Source organism: Pipistrellus kuhlii, unplaced genomic scaffold (genome assembly GCF_014108245.1).
Source record: "Pipistrellus kuhlii isolate mPipKuh1 unplaced genomic scaffold, mPipKuh1.p scaffold_m20_p_11, whole genome shotgun sequence".
NCBI lineage: Eukaryota > Metazoa > Chordata > Mammalia > Chiroptera > Vespertilionidae > Pipistrellus > Pipistrellus kuhlii.
The window spans coordinates 50,557,787-50,583,747 of record NW_023425416.1 but is presented as its reverse complement, the minus strand read 5'-3'; the positions used below and the strand labels follow the sequence as shown (position 1 = coordinate 50,583,747).

Genomic DNA, 25,961 nt, shown 5'->3' with positions numbered 1-25,961 from the left:
CGGCCCGGCCCGCCCGGCCTCGCGGTCGCCCGCCGGGTGGCCCGGGATTGGCCTGGCCCGGCCCGGCCCCGAGGGGCGCGGCGCGCGGCCTCCCGCGCCATAGGCCGCCCCGAGCCCGCCGCCCCGCCCGCCGCGCCCCGCCCTCCTCCTGGCCCCGCCCCGCCCCCTCCTGGCCCCGCCCTGCCCCTCATGGACACGCCCACAACGAGAGGCCACGCCCCCGGGCGGGCCGGAGTCCCCAGGGCTGGCGTGGCGAGTGGAGGCCGCGCCGCTCCGGGCGACGGAACTTCCAGCCAATGGGAGGGCGGCACGGGAGCCCCGCGGACGTGGGACCGAGACGTGGCCCGACCCGCCCGCTGCGGGGCGAGGAGGTGACAGTTGGAGGTGCAGGAGGAGGGACGGGACATTCTAGGGCAGGTGTGTGTGTGTGTGTGTGTGTGTGTGTGTGTGTGTGTGTGTAATTTCCCAATTACAGTTGCCTTTCAACATTATTTTATGTCACTTCCAGGTGTGCAGCATCGGAAGCGTGGACAGTCACATCATTTACAATGACCCCACCTGGACACCATACGTAGTTGTTACATCATTATTATTATTATAATTATTGGAATTTTATTTCCATATATGTGGAAATCCCTAGAAAAAGAATGCCAGGATTTTTCCCCCTGTGTGGTTTCGTCTTGCTTCTTCATGGTCCATGATGCCCCCTGAGGCTGTCAGGCCAAGGAAACCATACTGTCGGGATGGAAGCAGGTTGTTCTGCCATCTTTCTAGGTCTTTGAGTTGCACATCAAATCTGGGGCTGATGACTCCACACCCTTTCAACCTGCCTGTGAGGGTCACAACCATTTCCCCAGCTCTGTGGCCATCAGTGATTTCAAGGGCGCCAATGTGACCATGCTTCACCATCACAGTCAGAAAACAGACTTTGGAGCACGGCCTCATGAGAACCTGCGATGGCCTCTCTCCGCGGCGTTGTTGATACTTTCCAGAGCATCAGCCAGGACGTTCCTGCCCACCTTTGTGGCCGCACAGACCGCTGGCGGGAAAAGCGTTACAATATTATTGATTATATTCTCTATGTTGTACTTTACATCCCATATTTTGTAACTAACTCCCAGTTCGCACTTCTTAATCCCTTTACCTTCCCCCCCAGCAAGTGGGGTTTTTAACTTGTCTGCTGATGTTGAGGGTAGGATATTACCTTTTAGCTGAAGACTGCACAAAATTCTGCTCTTTTTGTTGTTAAACCTCACAGGAGAATGTATTTTTTCCTCACATAATTCTTCTTCTTCTTCTTCTTCTTCTTCTTCTTCTTCTTCGAGAGAGAGAGAGAGAGAGAGAGAGACAGGGGGGGAGGAAGGGAGGGGGAGAGACACAGAGAGAGAAACATCGATGAGGGAGAGACGCATTGATTGGTTATCTCCTGCAGGTGCCCTGGTCAGGCAGAGCCTGCAACTGAGGTACTGCCCTTGACCAGAATTGAACCCGAGATCCTTCAGGTCTTCGGGCCTACACTCTAGCCACTGAGCCAAACTGGCTTGGGCTATGGTCAGCAAATTCATTAGGCAACAGAGCCAAATAGCAACAGTACAACAATTAAAATTTCTTTTGAGAACCAAATTTTTTAAACTTAAACTTCTAACGCCACTTCTTCAAAATAGACTCGCCCAGGCCGTGGTATTTTGTGGAAGAGCCACACTCAAGGGGCCAAAGAGCCGCATGTGGCTCTCGAGCCGCGGTGTGAGGGCAATTCTGCTCTTTTTGTTAGAACACCCTCACTTGCAAGATCCGCACACACATTGTAACACCTGTTCTCAGATCCCGTGCTGGACCTGCGAACGCACCAGAGCTCCCCGCACTGTGTGTTAACAGGTACTGCTGGGCTTCTCAGCACCAGGCAACCAGGAACTCCTGAGTTAGGTTGTGTTGCCTTTATCTCAGACATTCCTTCTTTTAAAAAGAGTGGGCGGGGCCACAGGGAACGGGGTGGGGAACTGGCTGGGTGGGTGCTCAGTTGGTTAGAACGTCTTCCAAGGTTTTGGGTTCGATCCCAGTCAGGGCACATCCAAGAATCAACCAACAAATGCATAAATAAATGGAACAACAAATCAATCTCTCTCTCTCTCTCTCTCTCTCTCTCTCTCTCTCTCTCTCTCTCTCTCTCTTCTTCTCTCTCATCAATTAAAGACAAGAGAGAAAAGGCCCGGCTGGCATGGCTCAATGATTAGTGTGGACCTATGAACCAGGAGATCTCAGTTCGATTCCTGGGGAGGGCACATTCTCAGGATAAAGGCTCCATCCCTGGTGTGGATGCAGGAGAGAGCCGATCCATGGTTCTCTCTCATCATCGATGTTTCTATCTCTCCCTCTCCCTTTCTCCCTGAAATCAATAAAAATATATTTAAAAAGAAAAGAGAGAAGAGCATAGGTGGTGGTGGTGGTGGCAGCAGTGGCAGTGGTATGGGCTAGATTCCTGATCAGATCACTGTATTCCTCCGTGTATTCCTCTAGGAAGCAGCCGCTCTGAGAGGCTGTGACTTTCAAGGAAGGATCCAGCCGGGGATTCTGTTTGCTTTCGCTGGCCGTGTTGGGAAACGTTTGCTAAGGTTTGCCCTCCGTAGGTTTAGCCTGTGTGCCTGGGGACAAGGCCTGCTGGGAGGCCCAAGCCAGAGACTGCTGAGTGAAGGGGCAGTGAGTCAGAGGATGATAAAGCCATCACATGGCAACGCATCACCTCCTCAGGGCCCGCCCTCCTGCCATAGAGACATCTGATGACAACACGAGGGCTCCCACACAGTAGGCCCTTTACGCACACTGTAGGTCCTTTTTGTGACTGAGCCTTATCCTCGCCTGAATCCCCTCCAGGCATTCAAAAGACGAAGAGAGCCCGAGCCTGTCTTCTGCCTGCACAGATTCCGCCTCTGCTCTCCAGGGAAGGCACCTGGCACCCACCCACCGAGAGGCCAACCTGAGTGCTTGATCCTGAACGTCTGAGTCTGCCTTCCTGCTGTGTTTCCTTCCTCCTCTATTTCATTGCAAATTTCAATGGAAAAGTTTTCCATTTGATCTGCTGCCACTGTCAACTGCCCGGCCACGTGGCTCCGCAGCTGAACGTCCACCCAGGAACCAGGAGGTCACTGTTCCATTCCCGGTTGTCAGGGCACCTACCGGGTGTCGGGCTTGATCCCCAGTGGGGAGCGTGCAGGAGGCAGCTGATCAATGATTCTCTCATTGATGTTTCTCGCTTTCTCTCCCTCTCCCTGTGTCTCTGAAATCAATAAAAATATATTTAAAAGACACAAGAGTGATGAGAACAGTATGGCATGTGCCCGGTGTGAGGATGGAATGGTTTAACATGCAGTGCACCCACAACAGGGCTACATGCATAGTGAGCCCGGTCATGACTACCCTTCTGCTCGGTGACCCAAGACCAGAGTCTAGCCCAGGTCCCCGCTGGGCACACCTCCAGCTGAGGGCTGCTGGACGAAGGAAACTCAGCCCTTCTTATGTTCAAGGCCCTATTTTAGGGGGGGGGAGGGGAATGTGTCTAAGGAAATGGGGTCTGAATTAGGACTAGGGCTAAAATGCTAGAAGTCTAATTCCAGTTCTGTTTGACGCCACCTGTTCCTGCTGCTGTAGTAAATCTCCGTGGGGTGGGGTCCCTCCCACAGGGTGACCCAGTGCCATCTCCCTCAGGCGTGGACGGCTGAAGGAGGTGTCCTGGTCAACAGGGATCTGGTGTCTCTGAAGACACCCTCCGTTGTGAGTTGGTGGGGACTCCGGTCCAGTGTTTGGAACCTGCCTGGTGAGTCTGGGTGCCTAACTGCCAGGCCAGGGGGGCCCTCACCCCACAGCGGGTCCCGGAGCCTCCCAGGCCAACACCAGGTTACACTGTCTACCACAGGAGGGCTCTGGCTGCTCTGGGAAGCCAGAAATGCCTAACTGTCCGCAGCAATGGTGCGACAGTGACTTTAACACTGGGCACTGCTTCTTTCGGGACTTTTGACTGATTCCAGAGAGTGGGGGGAAGCTAGAAACATCAATGGTGAGAATTATAGATTGGCTGCCTTGTGTGCGTGTGTGTGTGTGTGTGTGTGTGTGTCCCCGGGGATCAGACCCCCAACCCAAGCATGTGCCCTGACCGCGAGGGAGTCAGACCGTGACCTCCTGCTTTATAGGTCGACGCTCAACCACAGGGCCACCCTGGGGGGCGACACTGACATTTTCGAAGGACAATTCTTTTTCTGCTGCATCCCTTCCTCTACACATGCCCAGGACAGTGAGGCGTGGGAGGTGGGGCGCTATCCTGCTCCCCTACTGCTGGGCGGCCCGAGGCCCTGGTCAGGCCTGGGGTGACCCCGGTCACTTCAGGGTGCTGGGATGAGGAGCCTGCTGCTGGGTCACAGCACTCCGCGGCGATCCGTCTGCCTGTTCCGCCCTTCACTCGCCTGGCCCTGGCAGGAGGGCCAGTTTAAAAAAACAACATTTTATTGATTTTTTTTACAGAGAGGAAGGGAGAGGGATAGAGTTAGAAACATGGATGAGAGAGGCGGCCTCCCGCAGGCCTCCTACTGGGGATGTGTCCGCAACCAAGGTACATGCCCTTGACCGGATTCGAACCCAGGACCCTTCAGTTTGCAGGCCGACGCTCTATCCACTGAGCCAAATGAGCCATGGCAGGAGGGCCAGTTTTGAGGAGGAGCTGGATGTTGGACGGAGTTCGCTGATCAGAGGAAGCACCGCAGGCCCCTGCCACGCTGCTGGGCTGCTGGGCCAGGACGGTGGCGAGGCCAGCACTGGCTTCTCCGTCTTCCTTTCCAGGTACCTGTTGGGCACGACCTTTCAAGTCTGCAACCACGTGGAAAACCTCAAATCCTGAACGTGGCCGTTTCCCCGCAAGAGCAAATTTCAAGGAAGTCACTCGGCCAACTGGCTGTTACAGTTTGGTGCTCGCTACAGTCAACTTAGTTTATTTTTACTTTGTTCATCTGCACCAGAGGGTATTTTTCCTTTGATTTTAAGGGGAGTGGGAGGGAAGGGGAGAGACAGAGACATTGATGTGAGAGACACATCGATTGGTTGCCTCCTGCACATGTCCGACGGGGGCCAGGGATCGAACCTGCAACGTGCCTTTGACTGGAACGGAGCCCGACACCCTTCAGTCTGAGGGCCGGACCCTAACCACTGAGCCACTGGCTAGGGCTGCAGTCAATCTGACTGGAATGACCAAATCACCGGAGCTTAGTGAAATGAAACCTCTGTGGACAGAACTCACAAGGCAGTCACTTCCTCAATCAAAACAAGAGCACTGAGTGGCCCCCGCCCAATACAACTGACGTGATAGAGCAAAGGGCCTGGTTTTAGAAACCTCAGGTTTTACAGATCTAAACTTAGACTCCAAGTAAAGCGAACTAACTTTGTCTCCCTCCCCTGTTCCCCCCCCCCCCCCCCTCTCCTTCAAAAGCCGCCTGGATAGAAGGGTGGTGAGGACCAAAGTGGTTCCTGGCAGGATGGCTACACAGATTCATAGACTTTCAGCTGGACGCCCTGGGGACTTCTGTCCGAGGGGAGCTCACACACACACCCAGCTGGCCACCAGGAGTGGCTGACAGCACAGACACAGGGAAAGCCAAGCTGAGCTTCTCGAGTAAAAATACAAAACAGCACTTCTCTTTTAAAAAAATGTTTTTATTGACTTTGAGAGAGAGAGAGAGAAGGAAAAACAGAAACATCGATGAAAGAGTCATGGATCCTGCACCCCCCTACTGGGCCTGAGCCTGCCACCTGGGCGTGTGCCCTGACAGGGGAATCGAACCAGTTTCCGCTTGGTTCCTGGGCCGATGCTCAGCCACTGAAGCACGGCGGCTTGGCCATCGGATCCTTCGCAAATGGCTCTGATAAGATGAACGCTCACTCACAGCGCCACAGGTTAAGAGCCAGCAGGCCTGATGCTTTCCTTGGAAAACCTGCCTTTGTGGGGATCACCGTTTCAGAGTTAAATCGTTTCATCTGGAACTGACCTAAGCGTGTCTTGCGATTTCAGTTTACTAGTCGAGTTTTGTTTTGATTATAAAATGCGTAAACTAGCCGAAACCGGTTTGGCTCAATGGATAGAGCGTCGGCTTGGGGACTGAAGGGACCTGGATTCGATTCCGGTCAAAGGCATGTACCTTGGTTGCGGGCACATCCCCAGTAGGGGGTGTGCAAGAGGCAGCTGATCGATGACTCTCTCATCGATGTTTCTTACTCTCTCTCTCCCTTCCTCTCCGTACAAAACCAATAAAATATATATTTAAAAAAAAAGTTGGAATATCTTTAAAAAATAAATTGCGTAACTAGCTCTTTAAAAGTCCCAAATTTGGTGCAACTTGACGCCCCATCAGCCTCACTCACGTGGACACGGAAAAGCTGACTTCTTTGGGAGCTGAGCTTCCTTCCTGCACAGCCCTGGGCCCTGCCCTGGAACCCTCGTGTCAGCCCTCCCCCAGGAGTGACACCTCCATCGGGATGCACCGTCCAAGCGAAAGCTGGCAACACAAGCCCAAAACCCAAGTTCCCTGACTAAAGCGAAGAGGTTAACGACAAAAAACACAGCCACCCAGATAACAAACCGGGCTTACAAAGTGCACTGGCTGGGAAGCGTCCACATACAGAGGGCGCACAGGAGTGTGTCGGTGGCGTCTGGACGTCCTGAAATCAACTTGTGGGCCAGGCGGCCCCGTCTCACCTCCCCGCTCCGGGCCCTCCTCAGGCACCAGCAGGCGTCGTTCTTTGCAGGGACTGTTCCTAGCGCTGAGCGCAGGAGCAGCTGACCCGTCCCTCTGCACAGAACCATCCTACCCCCGACCCCAGGGGGGTGAGCGTCTCAGAGGACAGAACCGAGAGGCCAGCTGCTGCTCAGGATGTGGCCCACACAGTGCACTCTGTGGGACAGAGGGGAGGCCGGGCAGGCCTGACCAGAACCACTGCTCGTTAGGACTTACTGCTGCCGCACCGAGCACTCAGCACGCATGGAGATGTGCCATCCATGCAGGTCCTTAACACACATGGATACATCGTCCATACGTGTTCAACATACGTGGAGATGCGCCATCCACATGCACTGAACACACATGGAAATGTGCCATCCACATGAGTGCTGAACACACGTGGAGATGCGCCGTCCATGAGCGCTGCTGCACCACAGAAAGCAATCACACATGGGATCATGGAAGCAGGCGGGCACACCCCTGCCACGGAGGGGCCGGTAAGCCATCGGCATGCCCCTGTATGATGTCACCATCCTACAAAACTGGTTCGTGTTCCGTCCCTGCACCTCCGTCCGTCTCACAGCTCAGGCCTCAGTGCTGTGGGAGAGGGATCATCCCTTAGCCTGCAGGCTTGCATGGCTCCCTCAGGTTAGAGGAAGCAGGCAGCTGGAGCTGTCACCATACCAGATGCCTAACGGCACGGAGATGGCGCCCCTGGCGTGAGGGCTGTGCTGAGCGCTGACCCCGTGGCCAGACAGAAGTCAGCTGCTGCACGGACACACACCGAGATAAAGAACAAGTCTGAGATCGCAACACGTTTTATTATATTGGCCGGAATGCTCTAAATTCATGAAAGCTTTAGAGAAAATCTTCAGTTCCCAACCCCTTAAAAAAGTGTGCTGAACCAGCAAAAAAGGAAAACGGGGAAGTGATGATCCGGACAGATACAACAGCCGCCCAGGCCCGCTGCGAGGAGGCCGGGCGGGGTGGAAGCCCACACGCAGGTCTCACGGCCACAGGCCCGGGGCGTGGTCCGCGCCTGGCTCGGCCCGCAGGCCGTTCAACTCCCAGGCGGTCACACATTTCACATGCATCGTGGGACGTGTAGACGGTATGTTACCCCCACGTGGGTCAGGCTACAGGTTCTCTAAGTACTGTGTGTGGCACTAGGAACTTCATGCTGTATCAAGTCAGTATCAGGTTAAGCTACTAGACTATAATATAATAGAGAGACGTTTACCGAAAACCAATATAAAATCTGGCCCAGAAAGACCAGAACAGAAATATGCAATTTTCTTGATTTAAGATGGTCAAAAGTATGTTTTTAAAAAGCCCCGCACACGGGTGTGCAGGAAGCTTTCTGTGCCGGCGGCACGTGACCTCTGGCTGACGGGGAGGGGGACAGCTCCGCAGTGCACATGAGATGAACTCTGACAGGCAGTTCTGGGTTCAGGAGGGACCGGGTTCCGGGAGGACTTGAGGGACGGACAGCAATTCTAGGGTCTGAGCCAGGAGGACCGGGAGACTTCGGGGACGCTTCTCAGCTTCTTCTGGACTTTGAATGTTGAATAAGCCACTGAAGTGTGATATCTAAGACGGAGGGAAAAGGCGTTAAGACACTGAAGTGAAGAAACTGAACACCAGAGAGAATACCTAAACACAGCCAACTCCCAGCACACTGGGCCGCCTGGCGGCCGTCAGCGATAGGAAGTGGCTGAGGCAGAGGGGCGAGTGGGGCTGGGGCCCTCACTGATACAGCGAGGCTCTCCCGCTCCCGCTCTGGCATTTGGGCTGGTTCAGGCCTGGCCGGGAGGAAGGAAGCGGATTCTGCTGGGCACGGTAGAGTATTTTGCGACATCCATGACCTTTACCACTAAACGCACTACGCCCGCCCCCTCGGTTGTGACAACCAATAGTATCGCCCAGCACTGCCCATGCCCCCGGAGCGCCATGGGCCTCGGTGAGAACCACAGGCTACGGGAGCCGAGCAGCCTGAGTGCCATGCTAAGTACCGGGAATGTGGGGTTTACTCCCCAGCCTGGAGAACTGTGAGCAGGAAACCAAGTTTCTTTGGTTAGATCAACAGGAGCAGCAGGAGGACGCTGGGGGGCTGCCAGCAGAGCTGTCCAGGGGCCAGGAGAGAGCGGGGCTGCAGCAAGGCAGGCCGTGGGATGGAGGAGGCAAAGGAGAGCCGCTGATGGCTGCCTCCCGCACGCCCCCTGCTGGACTCCGGGCGTCCAGCCTCCCGAGCCTGAAAGAACAGACTTGTTTCCAGCCACCCAGTGTGAGGTGCTGGCTCTGGAGGCCTAGGCCATCAGGACAGGGCATCTGGGGCTACTCCTCCAGCAGAGGGAACACAGGCAGGCATGTGCTGGTCCCGTCAATGAAAACAATGTTTGGACCTTCGTGAAGTCTCCTTCCAGAATGCCACTGTGCTCTAGAGCACAGCTGGGTGCGAGGTCAGTGAAGCCCATTGGCTTAACTCCTTTTGCGGCCACAGCCGCTTCCTTCACAGCGAGCCAGGCTCAGGACACCGGCCGCCACCATGCCGGCGCCATCTCTTCCTGAGCCACGGCCACAGCCACAGAGCTCTGTACGGGAGGCCACTGACACAGAGGGGACGATGAACAGAAATGCCATGAGATGCCCCTTCCGGGGTAACCCTTCCTTCCAGAAACACCCGCCACTTCTTACCTATATTATCCTTTTCTTTGCAAGAAATTGAATAGCAGCAAATTTCTCTATCCTGAATAGCAGACAGGTTCCTGTAAGAAGCAGAATTAAGAGTAAGTCTGCACTTAGAACAGCCGTCAGCCTCATCACTCTGCTCAGTTCTATGTTCCTGTTCATTGCTGAGCTGAAGGGTCGCTACTGAAATGCCGGGCTCACTCCTATGTGGCCGGTCTCCCAGGCCACGGCTGGCCCGCGGCGGAGTGAGGCTGGGAACGGAACGGAACCACTCAGCGCATCACCACACCGCCACCGCCCGCACCCGCGCAGACGTACATCTTCTCAATGAGCTGTTTCTCGTCCAGGGCGTTAGGAAGATCCCTCTTGTTTCCAAGGACGAGCACCTTTAAAAGACAAGACGTGAAGAGTAAATGTGACATAGGAACTGCCTCAGAAGCACGTCAGCCTGGTCCCTGTGGGTGCTGATGGGATGGGACCCGCGCCCCCTCCGCCGTGATCGTAAAGCAACTGTGTGACGGCTGGCCTAGCTCACCCATTTAACCACTCATCAGCATTTTTACTCCCACCACGAAGATGCCTTTATCCAGCAATGGCTGCCAACTTCTACTTAAACTCAGTGCACGTGTGCATTCTGCTATTGTTTTTTTTTTTTTAAATATATATATTTTATTTATTTTTATAGAGAGGAATTGAGAGGGATAGAGAGTTAGAAACGTCGATGAGAGAGAAACATCGACCAGCTGCCTCCTGCACACCCCCTACCGGGGATGTGCCCGCAACCAATGTATAATACATGCCCTTGACCGGAATCGAACCCGAGACCCTTCAGTCCCCAGGCTGACGCTCTTCCACTGAGCCAAATCGGTTTCGGCAGCATTCTGCTATTCTTAAGTCTTTGCCAAAATGTGATTACCAACCAAGGGCGGGGAAACAATTCCTAACCACTTTTCATCTGTAAGCTATTCATTATGTGAATGTGTACGTAGCTTTTAAAATTCAGAACCCAGCCTACAGAATATCTCCCAGCCTACAGAATATCTCCCAGCCTACAGAATAGAGAATATCTCCCAGCCTAGAGAATATCTCCCAGCCTACAGAATAGAGAATATCTCCCAGCCTAGAGAATAGAGAATATCTCCCAGCCTAGAGAATAGAGAGTATCTCCCAGCCTAGAGAATATCTCCCAGCCTAGAGAATAGAGAGTATCTCCCAGCCTAGAGAATAGAGAATATCTCCCAGCCTAGAGAATAGAGAATATCTCCCAGCCTACAGAATATCTCGGGGAGATACGCTGGGACAACGGGTGAGTCTGAGGAGGAATGAAGAGCTGATGCCGCCCTGGGAAAAAAGCCCCTGGCTGCCAGCTGTGCTCTGAAAGGAGGGAAAGCAGAGACGGGCTTTCCACCTACTCCTCCCTCCCCTCCCAGGCCTACCCTCCCGCCTCACCGAAGCAAAGGGCACAGGCACACAGACATACTCGGTGCCGTCCCCCCTCTAAGCCAGCGTTTCCTAAGAGCCTGACAATGGTGTGCGGTACGGCGAGGGGCACAGCGTGTGACAGAGCGAGCACCGCATACTCACGGGGATTCCCTGCAGCTGTGGCTTATCTAGAAGGTTATGGAGTTCGTTGCGGGAGGCTTCTATCTTCTCGCGATCGGCAGCATCTATCATGTAACTGAAACACACATGATCTCAATGGGCCACATTCTGTGGTGGTCACAGTTACCATTTACACCAAGGAAGCTGCTCATCAAACAAAGCTCTAGAGGGCGGGGAGAGGGGGCGAGGGGAAAGGGTATGGGGAAGAAATAAAACCCTAGATAAAAAGCTCAGCACCCAAAATACTTTTAAATAGACCATCTTAGGAGTTAGTACATGATAGTAACACTTATAGTCCTTAGCACAGTGAAGCATGAACAAGAACAAATAAGACTCTCCTTCTATGGCCAGGTATTTTAAAGTCATGTTAATGAATTACACTAAGAAGCTTCTAAGAACGACTATTACTACTCCAAGTATTAAAACATCGCTTTTCCTTGAAGCCTAAATTGACTTGTCCCCCCCCCCCCCCCCCCCCGTCTCCCGCCCCAAATTGGTTGTGAGAAGGGCTTACACGATGGCATTGACCCCTCGGCAGTACCGCTCCCACATGCTCCGGAACCGCGGCTGCCCGCCTATGTCCCAGATCTGCAAGCAAGACAGACACTTCAGATCACGCGTGAGCGGGAGGAGGAGGACCAGGCAGACACACCCCTTTTCCCAAGGAGCCACCTCCCTCGGAAACACCTGAGCTCAAGCCAGCTCTGACGCGGAGGTTCTCGGGGCCCCTGCTAAACTGGAAGCTCACGCTTAAAACGTCTCACGAAACCTAACAAGTTCTGCTGAGCAAAGACTTAGTTTTCTCTGCAATGCGTGTTCTGCCTGTTTGCCAATAAAGTTCCAATACTGAAAATACAGCAGTCCTGCCATTCTGCAGGGAATGTGTTCTGAGGCCCCAGCAGATGCCTGAAACCAGGGACAGTATCAAACTCATTACTCCCTTTTCCTCTCTGTACATGCCCGTGGTGAGTGCAGCTTGTAATGTAGGCTCAGTCAGATGAACAATAACTGATAAAACAGAACAGCTGTGACAGTTCTAAGTGCCTAAAGGGCAGGCAGCATATACAGTGTGGATGTGCCAGGGAAAGGGACAGAGTGGGGTGGCACAAATGGAAGCATCTGAACTGTTTATTTCTGGAATTTCTCATTAATGCTGTCAGACAGCTGTTGGCCGTGGGCAGCTGACACAGCAGGTAAGGGGCTGCTGTGCATACCTTTGACATAACATTAGAACCTCCAGGACCCAGATTTGAATGCCAAAACAGAAAACGGTTCTTTCAGAATCTATTCACGGTTAACTGTCTGATTGGGCAAATACATGAATGCCTAGTGGTTTTCAATAATTCTGTAAACACAGGCAACATTCTTACCTAGTGATTTTCTTACCTGCGCTAATTTCACCACAAGAAAGCCCCACCCCGATTGCTGTTACTAGGCCTCCCATGCAGACGATGGTGCCCACGTCCTGGTGCTCATCCTACAAGCTTCCCGCTGAGCGGAGGCTGGGAACACGCCTGAGATCGGCCTGAGCAGGAGGAGCTGCACCCGATGGCTCACGGGACCGAGTGACCCACTGGGGGAGCCCCAGATGGGGGACCGAGTGACCAGCTGGGGGAGCCCTGGACCGGGGGAGCCCCGGACTGGGGGACTGAGTGACCCGCTGGGGGACTGAGTGACCCGCTGGGGGAGCCCCGGACCAGGGGGACTGAGTGACCCGCTGGGGGAGCCCCGGACCGGGGGACTGAGTGACCCGCTGGGGGAGCCCCGGACTGGGGGACTGAGTGACCCGCTGGGGGAGCCCGGACTGGGGGACTGAGTAACCAGCTGGGGGAGCCCCAGATGGGGGACTGAGTGACCCGCTGGGGGAGCCTCGGACTGGGGGAATGGCCAGGGGGAATGGCCACAAGGGCCAGGCCCTATGAGCAGACTCCCATGAGCCACTGAGCCAACCAGCCCAGCCCCCACGTGAAACATGGCCGCTCACAGAGCCCACGGTCAGCATCAGCTTCTTCTAAAACTAATTATGTTAAACCAGAAAACTTTCCTGTTATAGCTTCCATTTTAAGGCCCAGAAGAAAGGGAAAACTGGTTACTGTATTTGCTGCCCCAAATATACTAAATCACTCATTTTCTACACACAACTGTCAGGAGAGCTCGGGTCCCAGCTCCACCCCCTCTGAGGAGGGTTCACTCCCAGGACCCCCCCCAGTGGCTCTGCCAGCGCCGCTCTGAGGACGAGGGCACAGGCTGCTCGTCAGCTAAGGATGCAAACTCTCTCGTAAAAAGTCACCCACAGGAGCCCGCGGCACCTGCCGGGGACCGGACGGAGGGGGTGGCGTACCTTTATGGTGACGTTGCCTTTGGTCACCTTCCTCATGTTGAAGCCCACGGTGGGGATCATGTCCTCGCTGAACTGCCCTGACTGCGGAAGAGAAGACGTGGTTAGAACAGCCATCCTCTCGCCAGCCTGCTTCTGCCCCCGGGAGAGCTCGCTTCCCAGGGGACTACGGCCCACGGCCTTAATTCTTCCTTCCTTCATCTATAAATACATTTTCGTTTATTTCAGAGAGGAAGGGAGAGGGGGAGAGAGAGAAACATCCCTGATGAGAGAATCATGGATAGCCTGCCTCCTGCACGCCTCCCACTGCAATCGAGTCCGCAACCTGGGCCTGTGCCCTGACCCGGCTGAACCGTGACCTCCTGGTTCACAGGTCGACGCGCAACCACTGAGCCACGCCAGCCAGTGCTTCTAGCTGGTAGGATGACGGTGCCTTACAGTCTCCAGTGTGGCATTTCTGGTAACACTGCTCTCATACTCCAGAGACACTAGTAAGAACAACAACTTCTTTAATTGTTGTTTTTGCTGTGACGCGCTTAAAACGTTTTAAGCTGCGAGGTGTGGGGGAGGGAGAGCTGCTGAGGCCTTCAGGGGTCTGTCCCCGCCCCGCCCAGTGCTGGAGGGCACTCCGAGTCACATCACGGGGGCCTGAGGCACAGCCCTGCCACAGGTGACAGAGGGACACTGCGGGACACACGTGCCTGCCGCAGTCTGCTGACCTTTGTGGCCACCACCGGAGGACGCGCGGAAGCAGGAGCATGTCTGTGCACACGCTGGTGTGGCCCGGAGCGGCGAGCTGCGCACGGGGTCCCCTGGCTGCCACCGCAGCCTTTCCCACCGCACAGACCGCAGCCCCTCCGCCCTGACAGCCCCAGTGGATGGCTCTGTGCTTAGGAATGTTCACTTCTTAAAACGTTAACGTGACTAATTCCCTACCACCATTTAGGACGGAATTCCTGCCATCTCTGAGCTCTGTTCACTCAGCGGCAGACACTCTGCCTCCATGCCTGCCGGCGCCTCTGGCAGGAGGGGCACGGTGAGAAAAGACATGTCTGACCACGTTCCCTGCCACGGCCAAGTCCCTCCGGCTTCTCGGAAGAAGCACTCAGCGCCCATGAGCCCAGCAGTGCGATCAGTACGGCCTCACAGACATCAGCTCTGAAAGGATGGCATCCTGGAATACTGAGTCATACCTTCTCCATGCTGTCATCACTTCTTCAGTAGCTGCCTGTACCCCACTTGTTACCACCTGGCGGGCACCTGGCAGGCAGGTAGGAGCCCAGGAAGAGGCAGGAGCGACAAGAATGCTTTCCAGTTACACGCAGCTGCTGCAGCAAGACCACGTCACTGTTATTAGCTGGGACACATGTCGCTGACTTACACTGTCCAATCCTCTACAATAAAACTAATGTGCAAACCCAACGGCGGAGCGACTATGACACCCACTGACCACCAGGGGGCAGACACTCCATGGGGAGTGCAGCGGCGGAGGAGGGAGCCTCTTTCTCTTCTGTGGGAGCAGTGAGGAGCAGCGGGTCTGGACTGCAAGAGGGTGCAAGCCAGGCTGAGGGACCCCTCCAAAGCCTCCCAGGGCCTGGGCCCCTGGCTGATATAATAGTGATGGCAGCAGCATAACACCCTTCACTTTACTGACCCCATTTTACAGAAAAGGAAACTTGAGGTCAAGGTCACCAGGTCACAGAGCTAAGCAGTGGCCTAATGGGATGTGAACCCAGGTCTGAACTCCAAGCCCCAAGGCCACCTTCTCCTGGGGGGAGCGCTCCAGGCGCTTAGGGGGCTGGTGATAGGAAGACGCTGGAAGCGAGTGTTATCTTACTCAACGGCAACAACAGATACCAACTCGGTGGCCAGCTGAGAGGTGGAAACGAATAGGAGGCTCGCAGTCTGCAGCGGGGTCACCAACCTTTCGGACCTCACGGACCGACCAGCAGTGGTTCCTGGATCACCGGCTGGCGGCCGCTGGTTCACAGCCCGTGCAGTGCAGTGCCAACCAGAGCAGTTAGCCTCTTCCAGCCACGCCCAAACCAGCAACGACCACAGATGTCCGTCCATGGAGCCTCACCACCAGCAGCCTCTCAGCAGGTGCCCAGACTCCACGTCTGCAGCGGGTTACGGCGAGGACGGCCGGTCTGTGCGGACCCAGTGACGTCCTCTGAGGAGCACGGCAGCTGTCAGAAGCGACCTTTGTGGCCACCAGCCTGAGGTCACCCGGTGCAGGTGCAGGTGCTTCCCGCTGGGTCACACACGGCGCTCTCTGAGCACCACAAACCCGCAGCAGGTACCCGGCAGCCCACCCGGAACACGCAGACCGAGCGTCACACCGTCTAAACCACTCGGCGAGGCGCTCAGTGATGTAACCTGACGAGAAGGCAATGGCATCGAACCCAACACTGCGTGTTCCCAGCACCCCCCGGAGCCCAGAGGGCTGTCCTTCACGCCAGGCCCGCCGTCCGAAGGTCCACACTTCCCTCTCCGCAGGAGACACTTCCCTTAGCAAGACACGCCACAAACCCACGGCAAGGCTCTTCCAGTCAGGCACAGGCTCCCGGCTGCTCAGCCTCGCCCGCCGCCGGGAGGGACCGCTGAGGGCACTGGTGCTCTGGGCACAGACCCGCACCGCAGGGCAGAGCGCAGCCGCTGAGCCACCGGCAGCAGGAGGCAGGCCCGCCAGCAGGCTCAGAGAACACCCACAACCCGCTCTTCCCAGAAGCCAGGCTGGATGCGCACTGGCCTGCGTACATCACGGCTCCTCCTCGCCCGAGGACAGCGACACGCACTGATGGGTTTAGTGCAGTCTGGGCCCCACTGCGTTCGCACTCAGCATCAGTGCCCTCCCCGAGCAGCACCTCTCAGCATTAGCACCGAGTACATTGCTGCCCACACCTTTTCTCTTCCAGACCCGCCCCGGTCCACCCCATGCCGCTACTTGTGGATCGCAAACTCACATTCCCCATCACCATTCAGATCCTTACAGAGGTCTTAACTACACACTCCCTTTGCCCTGCACCTCCGATCCACTGCTACCTGTACCCATCCCACTTCCACAACAACGCTGCTTCCCCCATCCTCACCTCTGTCCCAGCCAGACAGACTGTAATAGCCCCGCACTCACCTCCCTTCTGTCTCTGCACTGCGCCTACACCCGCCTCTGAGACACGGCTCCTCGCCCTCTGAGACACAGGTCTCCCCAGTCCCCGGGCAGAGCCTGCAGTGGCTCCCGTGCCTGCAGCCTCAGGCTCCGCCTTTCATCTTCTCTTCATCCAACACAATGTCTTGCCCTCAACTGTGTCTTTTTTTTATTTATTTAATTAAGGTAGCCCTGGCCCCTTTCCCCTTTGTTTATTTGAGGGGGGAGTGTAAGAGAGATAGAAACATCTATGAGAGAGAAACATCATTGATCAGCTGCCTCCTGCATGCCACCTACTGGGGATGGAGTCTGAAACCCGGGCATTGAGCCCACAACCAGGGTATGTACACTGACTTGGAATCGAACCTGTGACCTCTCAGTACGTGGGACAACACTGAACCAACTGAGCCACACCTACTAGGGCATGAAGCAATTTTTATAATTATAAATGATACTCAAGTCACACAATTAAAAAAATTCATATACTATGGCTTCAAAAATGGTCTACTTGGAAGACTTTCTTAGACTCTGATTTCATAAAGAATATTTCTTAATCCCCTGCACCATGCCAGAAAACCAGCACCACACATGGTAAGGATCACATGGAAATATGTCAGAATTCTGGAAGATAAACTCCTAATGCAATCCACCAATAAGTTTAAAACTAATTAGACTGTGATAGCTAAAGGAAATAAGTTGTATTGATATGGCTTGATTACAAAGTTTACTTTTTAAAACATTAAACACAGAATTAGAGCAATTTATATATATAAAAGCCAAAAGTTGATTGACCTGTTGCTATGACGCGTACTGACCACCAGGGGGCAGACGCTCAATGCAGGAGCTGCCCTCTGGGGGTCAGTGCACTCCCACAGCAGGAGCACCGCTCAGCGAGTTGACCAAGCAGCACAGGAGGCTGGGATGAGCGGAGCAGCACTGCACCGCCTGGGTGCGGGCCTGGGCTCCTCCCCGGCCACCTCTGCTCTGTGCACTACTAATCCCTCAGGGGATGCTGGACTGCCCCTTTCGCCCGATCCCTGCCTCCCCCGAGGGGTCCCGGACTGCGAGGGGCACAGGCCAGGCGGAGGGACCCCACGGTGCATGTGCACCAGGCTTCTGTTATAGTTATCTAATGAGATACCTTTAAAATTCTGCTGCTGTATTCCACCTTAGCAACAAACTAGTAAATATGTTTTGCCCTAAAACTATCAAAGGAGAGTTTTTTGCTGAAGTCCAACTTTACATATGAAATCTGGTCGGAAGACCTTCACAGCAGGAATGCGTTTTCTGGGAGGTAAAGTGGCCATCTGATATGGAATAGACTCACATCCTTTGACCCGGCGAGGCCAACTCGAACCCATCCTCAGGAAATGTAGGTCGAACTGACGTACAACCGCAAAACTCGATACCAATGTCCACTAATGAGGAAATGATCGAATATACTGTAATATACCCACAAGAGGTGCCATAACTAATTATGAAGTCATTTAAAACAGTTTTACTCTCTTCCAAAACTTATAGGGACCCACAAATGACCCAACTAGTCAAAGAAGTTCTGAGAAAAAAGAACAAAGCAGGAGACATCACGTTTCCTGATTTCAAGCTATACACTAAGCTACAGTCATCAAAACAGCAATTCAGGCATAAAAATAGGCAGATAGAGAAATGGAACGAAATCCAGGGCCCAGAAGCAAACCCAAGCATTTACGGTCATTAATATTTGACAAGAGCGTCAAGAACACAGGCTCTTCATAAGCAATGCTGTGATAACTGTGTATTTATCACGTGTGTTTTCACATGTAAAAGAATGGAACCCACGTTTCACCCACTCACAAAAATGAACATCACATGGATTAAAGATTTAAATGTAAGCTTGAAATCAGAACTAACGCTCCTTGGCACGGGTCTTGGTAACAGTTTGTGAATATGATACCTACAGCGCCAGCAACAAAACAGAACTGCCGAGAGGGACTGCAGCAAGCTAACGCTCTGCACAGCACCGGAAGCCATCAGCAGAGTGAAGAGACGGCTTATGGAACGGTGGAGAATATTTGCAAATATTAATACCCAAAATGTTAAAAAGAACTCATACAACTCGACAGCAAAATCAAACAAAAACAAAACAAAACAAAACAATCCAACAGCTACTAAGGCAATTAAAAAATAGGCAAGCGGGGCAGCATGGCTCAGTGGCTAAGCGTGGAGTTATGAACCAAGAGGTACAGTTCGATTCCCAGTCAGGGCACAGGCCCTGGTTGTGGGCTCCATCCCCAGTGGGGGGCATGCAGGAGGCAGCTGATCCATAATTCTCTCTCATCATTGATGTTTCTCATTTCTCATTCTTCCTTCCTCTCTGAAACCAATAAAAATATACTTAACACAGGCAATAGACCTGAATAGACATTTCTCCAAGACATCTGAAAGGCCAACAGATACATAAAAAGCTGCCTAACATCACTAGTCATTAAGAAAAGGCAAATTAAAACCACAATGAGATATGGATCCCTCACACCTGTTAGAATGGCTGTCATCAAAAAGACAAGAAATAGCTAATGCGGGCTTGGATGTAGGTTGAGAACAGGTACAGCCACTATGGAAAGCAGGATGGAGGATCCTCAAAAAATCCCAACACATACACCATGTGATCCAGATATTTGGCTTCTGGGAAGAGATCCAAAGGAAATGCAAACTAAGGCATCAAGACATCGCTCCCCATCTCAACAGCAGCACCAGTTACAGCAGCCAAGACACGGAGGCCACCTAAGTGTTCTTCTGACGGATGAGTGCACAGAGAAGTGTGGTACACACATAATGGACCGTTACTCCGCCATACATAATGGAGAGATCCGACCATTGTGACAACACGGATGGCCCCTGAGCGCATTATGCCCAGTGAAGTAAGTTACAGAGAAAGACAAAAACTGGAAGATCTCACTAAATCTGAAAAACAAAACCAACCCCCCGAAACACACAGAAAAGAAAGCTCAGACTCATGACCAGATGCAGAGGGTGGAGGGAGGGGGGATTGGAGGAAGGTGGTCAAAGGCACAAGCTGGCACCTATAGGCTAAGTCGTAGGTATGTGACTGATACACAACATAATGACTACAGCCAACACTGCTCTTGTTGAGGGAAAGCCCGAGAGTTCTCATCATAAGAACTTTTTTCCTTTCCTTTCTTTTCTTTTAATCCTCACCTGAGGATATTTTCCCACTGATTTTTATTTAAAAATATATATATCAATATTTTATTGATTTTTTACAGAGAGGAAGAGAGAGGGATAGAGAGTTAGAAACATCGATGAGCAAGAATCATCGATCAGCTGCCTCTTGCACACCCCCCACTGGGAATGTGTCCGAAACCAAGGTACATGCCCTTGACCAGAATCGAACCCGGGACCTTTCAGTCCGCAGGCTGACGCTCTATCCATTGAGCCAAACCAGTTTTGGCTCCCACTGATTTTTAGGGAGAGTGGAAGAGTGAGGGAAAGACAGAGAGAAATATTGATGTGAGAGAAACACACTGACTGGTTGCTTCCTGCCCTGACCAGGGCCCAGGCTGGCGAGGAGCCTGCAACCCAGGTACGTGCCCTTGACTGGAATTGAACCCACGACCATTGAGTCTTCAGGCTGACGCTCTATCCACTGAGCCAAACTGGTTAGGGCTCTTTATTGTATCTACTAGATACACTACTATGGGGTCCCTCGGCCTGGCTTGAGCCCTCTTGCAATCTGGGACCCCTCAGGGGATGTCCGACTACCGGTTTTGGCCTGATCCTTGCAGGTCATTAGGTCATGCCGAGGGACCCCACTGGTGCACGAATCTGCACAGGGCCTCTAGTATACATATAAGATCTTTGATTAATCTCTTCCCACCCTCCACCTACCCCCTTCCCTCTGAGATTCATCAGTCTGTTCCATGTTTCCATGCCTGTGTGTTGAGTGTCTGGCCCCTGGTGGTCAGTGCACATCATAGCTACCGGTCAAATGGTTGGATGGTCGCTTAGGCTTTTAGATATAGATAGATAGATAGATAGATAGATAGGACATGTTAGGTGAACCCAAAGCAGTAACCATTTCACAATGCATGTAAATGAAACCCATGCTTACGCCTTACACTTATACAAGGATGCATGTCAATTATCTCTCAATAAAACTGGAAAAAAATAAACAGTGCTTTAAGAAATGGAAAAAGCGGTTTTAGATGTAAAAAATGCACACACTGTAACTAAAAGAAAACAAATCAGGATACACACATGAAAGATGATATAATCTCAAAACTTAAAAAGGGCATTTGGATACACGCATTTACAAAAGACCAAAGAAACGACTCTGAAATGTTGACAGCAGTCAACCTTGGATGGTGGGGGTAGGTGGTGCTTTTACTTTACGCTCTTCTTTTTAAATGTCTACTAAAGGCCCTGTATGATTTCGATAATCAGAAAAAACTTGTAAAAATAACACTTAAACATCTATTTCTATAGGTGCTGGATGCATTCTGTATCCGGGCTCAGTGACCACCCACTTTATTTTGGAGAAATTTGGAAAGTGCTTGATGGTGTGAAACGTCCTGGGTCGGTGTTTAACTGCACTATTGCACTCGGACAGCTTGCTGATGAGATGTGGGCTTTGGAGGTGGGGTCTGCTGGGAAAGCATGATGGAACAGGGTGGGAGGGGGGGAGGGGGGGGCCAGAGAGGCTCCAGGCAGGACCTCAGGCTCCACAGCTCAGGCTGGTAAAGAACCCGCAGGGCGAGGCTGGTGTCCACAGCAAAGGCTCAGATTTGGTCAGATTTGGTTAGAACGAGCCACAGCAAATTCTCACTGACAACTATTTTTGCCATTCTTACCCCAAATAATGAAATAATGCTCTCCTGACTCATAAGAGGAGCATTCTTATATATAAAGAGATTTTCAGGATTAAGATCTAATTCACAGCTCTGTGATTCTAACCTTAACTGGATTTACAGAGCAGACAGGAGAAGCAGAAAGTGCACTGGCCCTGGGTTCCAATTTTCTCTCTCTACTAATTAGCTCTGTGGTGTAGGAATACTGGACCTCCTAGCTACACCTATAAAATGAAGGTAGCCAAAACCGGTTTGCCTCAGTGGTAGAATGTCGATCTGCGGACTGAAAGGTCCCAGGTTCGATTCCGGTCAAGGGCACGTACGTTGATTTCGGGCACGTACGTTGATTTCGGGCACATCCCCTGGTCGATGTTTCTCTCTCATCAACGTTTCTAGCTCTCTCTCTCTCTCCCTTCCTCTCTGTAAAAAATCAATAAATAATAAAAAATAAAATGAGGGTAAACTTTGACCACTTAATTGAGGTTTCTATAAATTCTTAAAAAAATAATTCCAGGCCCTGCCAGAGAGCATCAGCCCTCAGACTGTAGGGTTCTGGGTTCTATTCCCGGTCAAGGGAATTACCTAGCTCAGTGGTTGGCAAACTCCAGTTCACGAGCCACACGTGCCTCTCAAGCCTGGGTTTGCCGCTCTGTTGACTAATGAGTTTGCCGACCGCTGGCATAGGGGCTTAATCACAAGGAACAACAACAGCCTGTAATTATTGGAATCGAGAGTCTAGGTCAGTGGTCGGCAAACTCATTAGTCAATAGAGCTGCAGTTTGCCGACCACTGACCTACATTGTAGGCTCCTAGCTCGCTGGAGTACATGTAGGAGGCAGCTGACTCGTGTCTCTCTCTCACATCAATGTTTCTCTCTCTCCCCCTTCCGCGAGAGTGCGCTCGCTCCCTCTCCCTCTCTCTCTCAATCAAAGGAGGGAAAAATATGCTGGGGTGAGGATTAAAACAAACAAATGACCCCAGGCTAATTAATATCTCTATAATCTTCCCAAATATCTCCCTTCCCTAATTCTCAGCAGTAACAAACTTTTCACTGGATTAACCTTTTGTGGTATAACACTTCAGAAAAATGTAAACAAAATGTCATACTGCTATTCATTTCAAAAACACACACTCTCTACAAAACTTATCCTATAACATTTTGGTAGATAGAGCCTATTAAATATTTCTTAGCAACTATCCTATGACCCATCTCAGCCTCAGTTAAAAATAAAGATTGCTCAACATACATTACACATATAGGGCACATGACGTATTGCGCAATAACAGCCAGAACATTGAGCTGTGGGCCCTGACACCGTGCAGAGCAGTAGAGACGAGAGGAGTCTCTTTTCCAATGCCTAACACAGAGACCACTATGTACACCGAGTGCCTCTACACAGAGCATCCGGGAAAACGAACTGTCATTTCAGCTTTAAAGCCACAAGAACATGCATTCTAGGAGCGACACCCTCTGTAAGCCAACATTTCAGAATGAACCAAACCCTACTGTATGCATTTCAGCTTCACAAGCCATTGAAGTTAAATAACATCTATTACATTTTTAAAACTTTTAAGACAGAAATACAGCCAAATTTTAATTTGATGTTTACAAAAGATTGATTTTTACCCAAAGAAAACTGGCTTCACCTGAAGCTTTTCATATTTGAGAAGGCACTTGTTGAATTTGAATAAAAGTGACAGTGCTCAACACATCTGTATTTTTGAGCCTATAGAACAAACATTTTATACAAAATACAAAAGACATAAAATTGATTTAAAAAAAGGTAATGCAAAATTTACTACTTTGGACACTCTATTTAAGTCTGTAAAATCAGCCTTAATAACTAACCTTTTCCTCACCCTCAATATATCCCATGAGAATCACAGATTAGGTTCAAGTCTGAGGTTTAAGAAGAAAAAGTATGACATTTTCGGAGGCCTCATTCTCCCGCCCCGTCCCACATCTTAGCCAATACACAGCCAACAGTCTAATGTTAAAGTAATAGTGGAGCCACTGGCTCATTCTGAGTTCAACAGCTTTCCAGAAGTTTTGTTGTTGTTAAAAATAATATAATTTTAAAATGGGGGTGGGAGAGGTGGGATGTGCTGGGATTACCTGCCTCAATCCATAAACCCGCTGCAGGACACACAGCTGGATACACGGATTCAGAGAAGGAAAAGACCCCCGTTAATTCCCTTCTCCATGTTCTGCACTGAAGGGCTGTGCCCAGGACAAGCGAGCCCACCGTCACCCCTGACCCAGCGCCTCTGTGGGTAGCACGATGCCAGTCAGCTCCCACGTCATTTCTCTCACCCTCAGAGCAACTCGGTGAGACACCCGTGACCACCTCCCCATTGCAGGGGAGGAAGCAGAGTCCAGTGAGGACAAGGCCGCAGCCAGACGCCAACCCGGGCCCCGGGCTTCACAGCACACGCTCCTCATGTAAGCTCGCTGTCTGAATCCACAAAGGTGGCTCAGGTTTTGCTGAGGTTCCCAAACACACTCCTCCACTGCAACCAACACAACTGGTTGTAGCGATTCCCGATCCACACTCCTCACTCTTTCAGTCTTGTCAAAGGGTAAGGAGATCCAAGTCTGACAGCAGGAATACCACAGAAGCCCGCTAAGGAGCGCACAGGCACTCAGCCGATCTTTCCCGCAGCTCATTAAAGCACATTAAGGTCCTGCCCTGGCTGGTTTGGCTCAGTGGGTAGAGCGTTGGCCTGTGGACTGAAGGGTCCCTGGTTCGATTCCAGCCAAGGGCACAGGCCTGGGTTGTGGGCTTGATCCCCAGTGGGGGGTGTGCAGGAGGCAGCCAATCATTGATTCTCTCTCATTGATGTTTTTCTCTCTTCCTTCCTCGCCGAAATCAATACAAATGTTTAAAGACATAAAGTATGTTAAGATCCTCACAGGGAGAGTCAGCCCAAAGTTGTCCTCGTTCACGTCAGTGGCATCAGAGCCACATTCCACCTGCTTCACCTGCGGAAACAGCCACCGCGGGGGCCGCGATGCCGGCAGAAGCGAGGCGGGCACAGGAGAGCTCGCTGACACCATGTGCACCGTCTTCCAGGGAAAGCTGCTCAGCCTTCCTCCCAGCCCTCCTCCTCCCGGCTCCCCTGCCGCCCGTTCTCTCCAGTGAGGGCGCCGTGTCGGCATCACTCCTGCAACCAAACCAGTCGGACAGCCAGCCTCCCGGGGAGCGGGGGCCCCGCGGTCACCCCACAGGGGGAAGCGGCGCGGCCGTCTCTCCGGAGTGATTGCAGGCCGACCGGGAGGCCCGGCCAGGACCCGGCGCCCGGGCGCGGCGCAGACTGAGTCACGGCGGCTCGTGGGCTCCGAATAAAGCCCCGGAGGCCCTTCCCGCAGCCCCGGGCCCCGGCACGGAGTACCCGCCCTGCACCCCCGCACGCCGCCGCGCTGTGGACCGGCTCCCGGGCGCCTCCCCTCAGCCACCCCGCCGGCGCCCTCCCTCCTCGGGAAGCGACGCCCCCGCACCGTGCTTGCGAGGCAGTTAACTTTCCGCAGACCCGTCCCCTCCCCCGAACCCCGCTCTGAGGACAGGACCCCGGAAAGCAGAGCCGAAGGGGGAGGTGGCACAGGCCGGACCGGCTGCGCCTCTGCCCGCCACGTCCGGGGCCGGCGCCGTGGGGCCGGGGCCGCCCGCGCCCGGGAGCGGGCCGAGCTGCGCGCACCGGACGGAGCCTCCGATTCTCCGGCTTCTCCCGGGCCCGCGGGCTCGCCAAGCCCCAGCCTCCGGGGACGAGACGGGCCGGGCTCAGCCCCCAAAGCAAGCCCCAGGGAGCCCGACCCCCGGCGTTGGAACCGCCAGGCGAGCGCCGGTCCGCCCGCCCCGCGCCCCGGCCCTCGGGCCGCCCCCGCCTCCCCGCGCGGCCCGGCGGCCGGCCCGGCCCCGGCGGAGGGGCGGCGGGCGCTCACCGCGATGACATTGACGAAGGTGGTCTTGCCCGAGTACTGCAGCCCCACGAGCGTCAGCTCCATCTCCTCCTTCCAGAAGAGCGAGCGGAACCAGTCCAGCAGGCGGGAGATGAGCGCCAGCATGGCGGCGGCGGCGCGGGGCGGGCGGCGGCGGCTTCCACGCGAGCGGGCCTCGGCCCCGACCCCCCAACGGCTGCGGCCCCGGCGCGGCGCGGGCGGACGGACGCGGGCGGCGGCGGCGGCGGAGGCCGAGCCAGGAAGCCGAGCGGGTCATATGACTCGCCCTCCCCCCCGCGCCCACACTGCGCCTGCGCGCGCGGCAAGAGCGGCGAGGACCCGCTGGCGGGGAGCGGCCGCCGCCTGCAGCGCCCTCTGCCGGCGCCTCCGCGCAGTACCGGGGCCGCCCCGCGCTCCTTCCCACCACGCCCTCCTTCGTGTTGTTTAAGTCATTGTGTGTGTGTGTGTGTGTGTGTGTGTGTGTGTGTGTGTGTGTGTTTTAAAAATTTATTGATATTTTACAGAGAAAAGGGAGAGGGCTAGAGAGTTAGAAATATCGATTGAGAGAGAAAGAAACATCGATCAGCTGCCTCCTGCACACCCTGCCCTGGGAATGTGCCCACAACCAAGGTACGTGCCCTTGACCAGAATT

The 25,961-nt window shown here is 53.4% G+C and overlaps 1 protein-coding gene and 1 pseudogene across 1 annotated transcript; both read right to left on the bottom strand.

The window, feature by feature from the left end:
- Nucleotides 1–202: 202 nt before the first annotated feature.
- LOC118715773 lies at nucleotides 203–7,846 on the bottom strand (annotated as a pseudogene).
- On the bottom strand, nucleotides 7,555–25,583 carry ARL8B (ADP ribosylation factor like GTPase 8B). Its single transcript, XM_036432136.1, has 7 exons — nucleotides 25,313–25,583; nucleotides 13,384–13,464; nucleotides 11,557–11,630; nucleotides 11,025–11,118; nucleotides 9,759–9,826; nucleotides 9,447–9,517; nucleotides 7,555–8,342 (listed from the first exon to the last, which is right to left on the bottom strand). The coding sequence occupies exons 1-7, from the start codon at nucleotides 25,433–25,435 to the stop codon at nucleotides 8,293–8,295; spliced, it is 561 nt and encodes a 186-aa protein (XP_036288029.1). The 5' UTR covers nucleotides 25,436–25,583; the 3' UTR covers nucleotides 7,555–8,292.
- Nucleotides 25,584–25,961: the final 378 nt, after the last annotated feature.

Bases quoted from the DNA above. Each gene is read 5' to 3' on its own strand.
- ARL8B (XM_036432136.1), bottom strand. From the start codon at position 25,435: ATGCTGGCGCTCATCTCCCGCCTGCTGGACTGGTTCCGCTCGCTCTTC. The intron at 13,465-25,312 runs GTGAGCGCCCGC...TCTCTTCCGCAG, and splicing joins CCTTCGTCAATGTCATCGCG to TCAGGGCAGTTCAGCGAGGA. The intron at 9,518-9,758 runs GTACGTCTGCGC...TGCTTCTTACAG, and splicing joins AAACAGCTCATTGAGAAGAT to GAACCTGTCTGCTATTCAGG.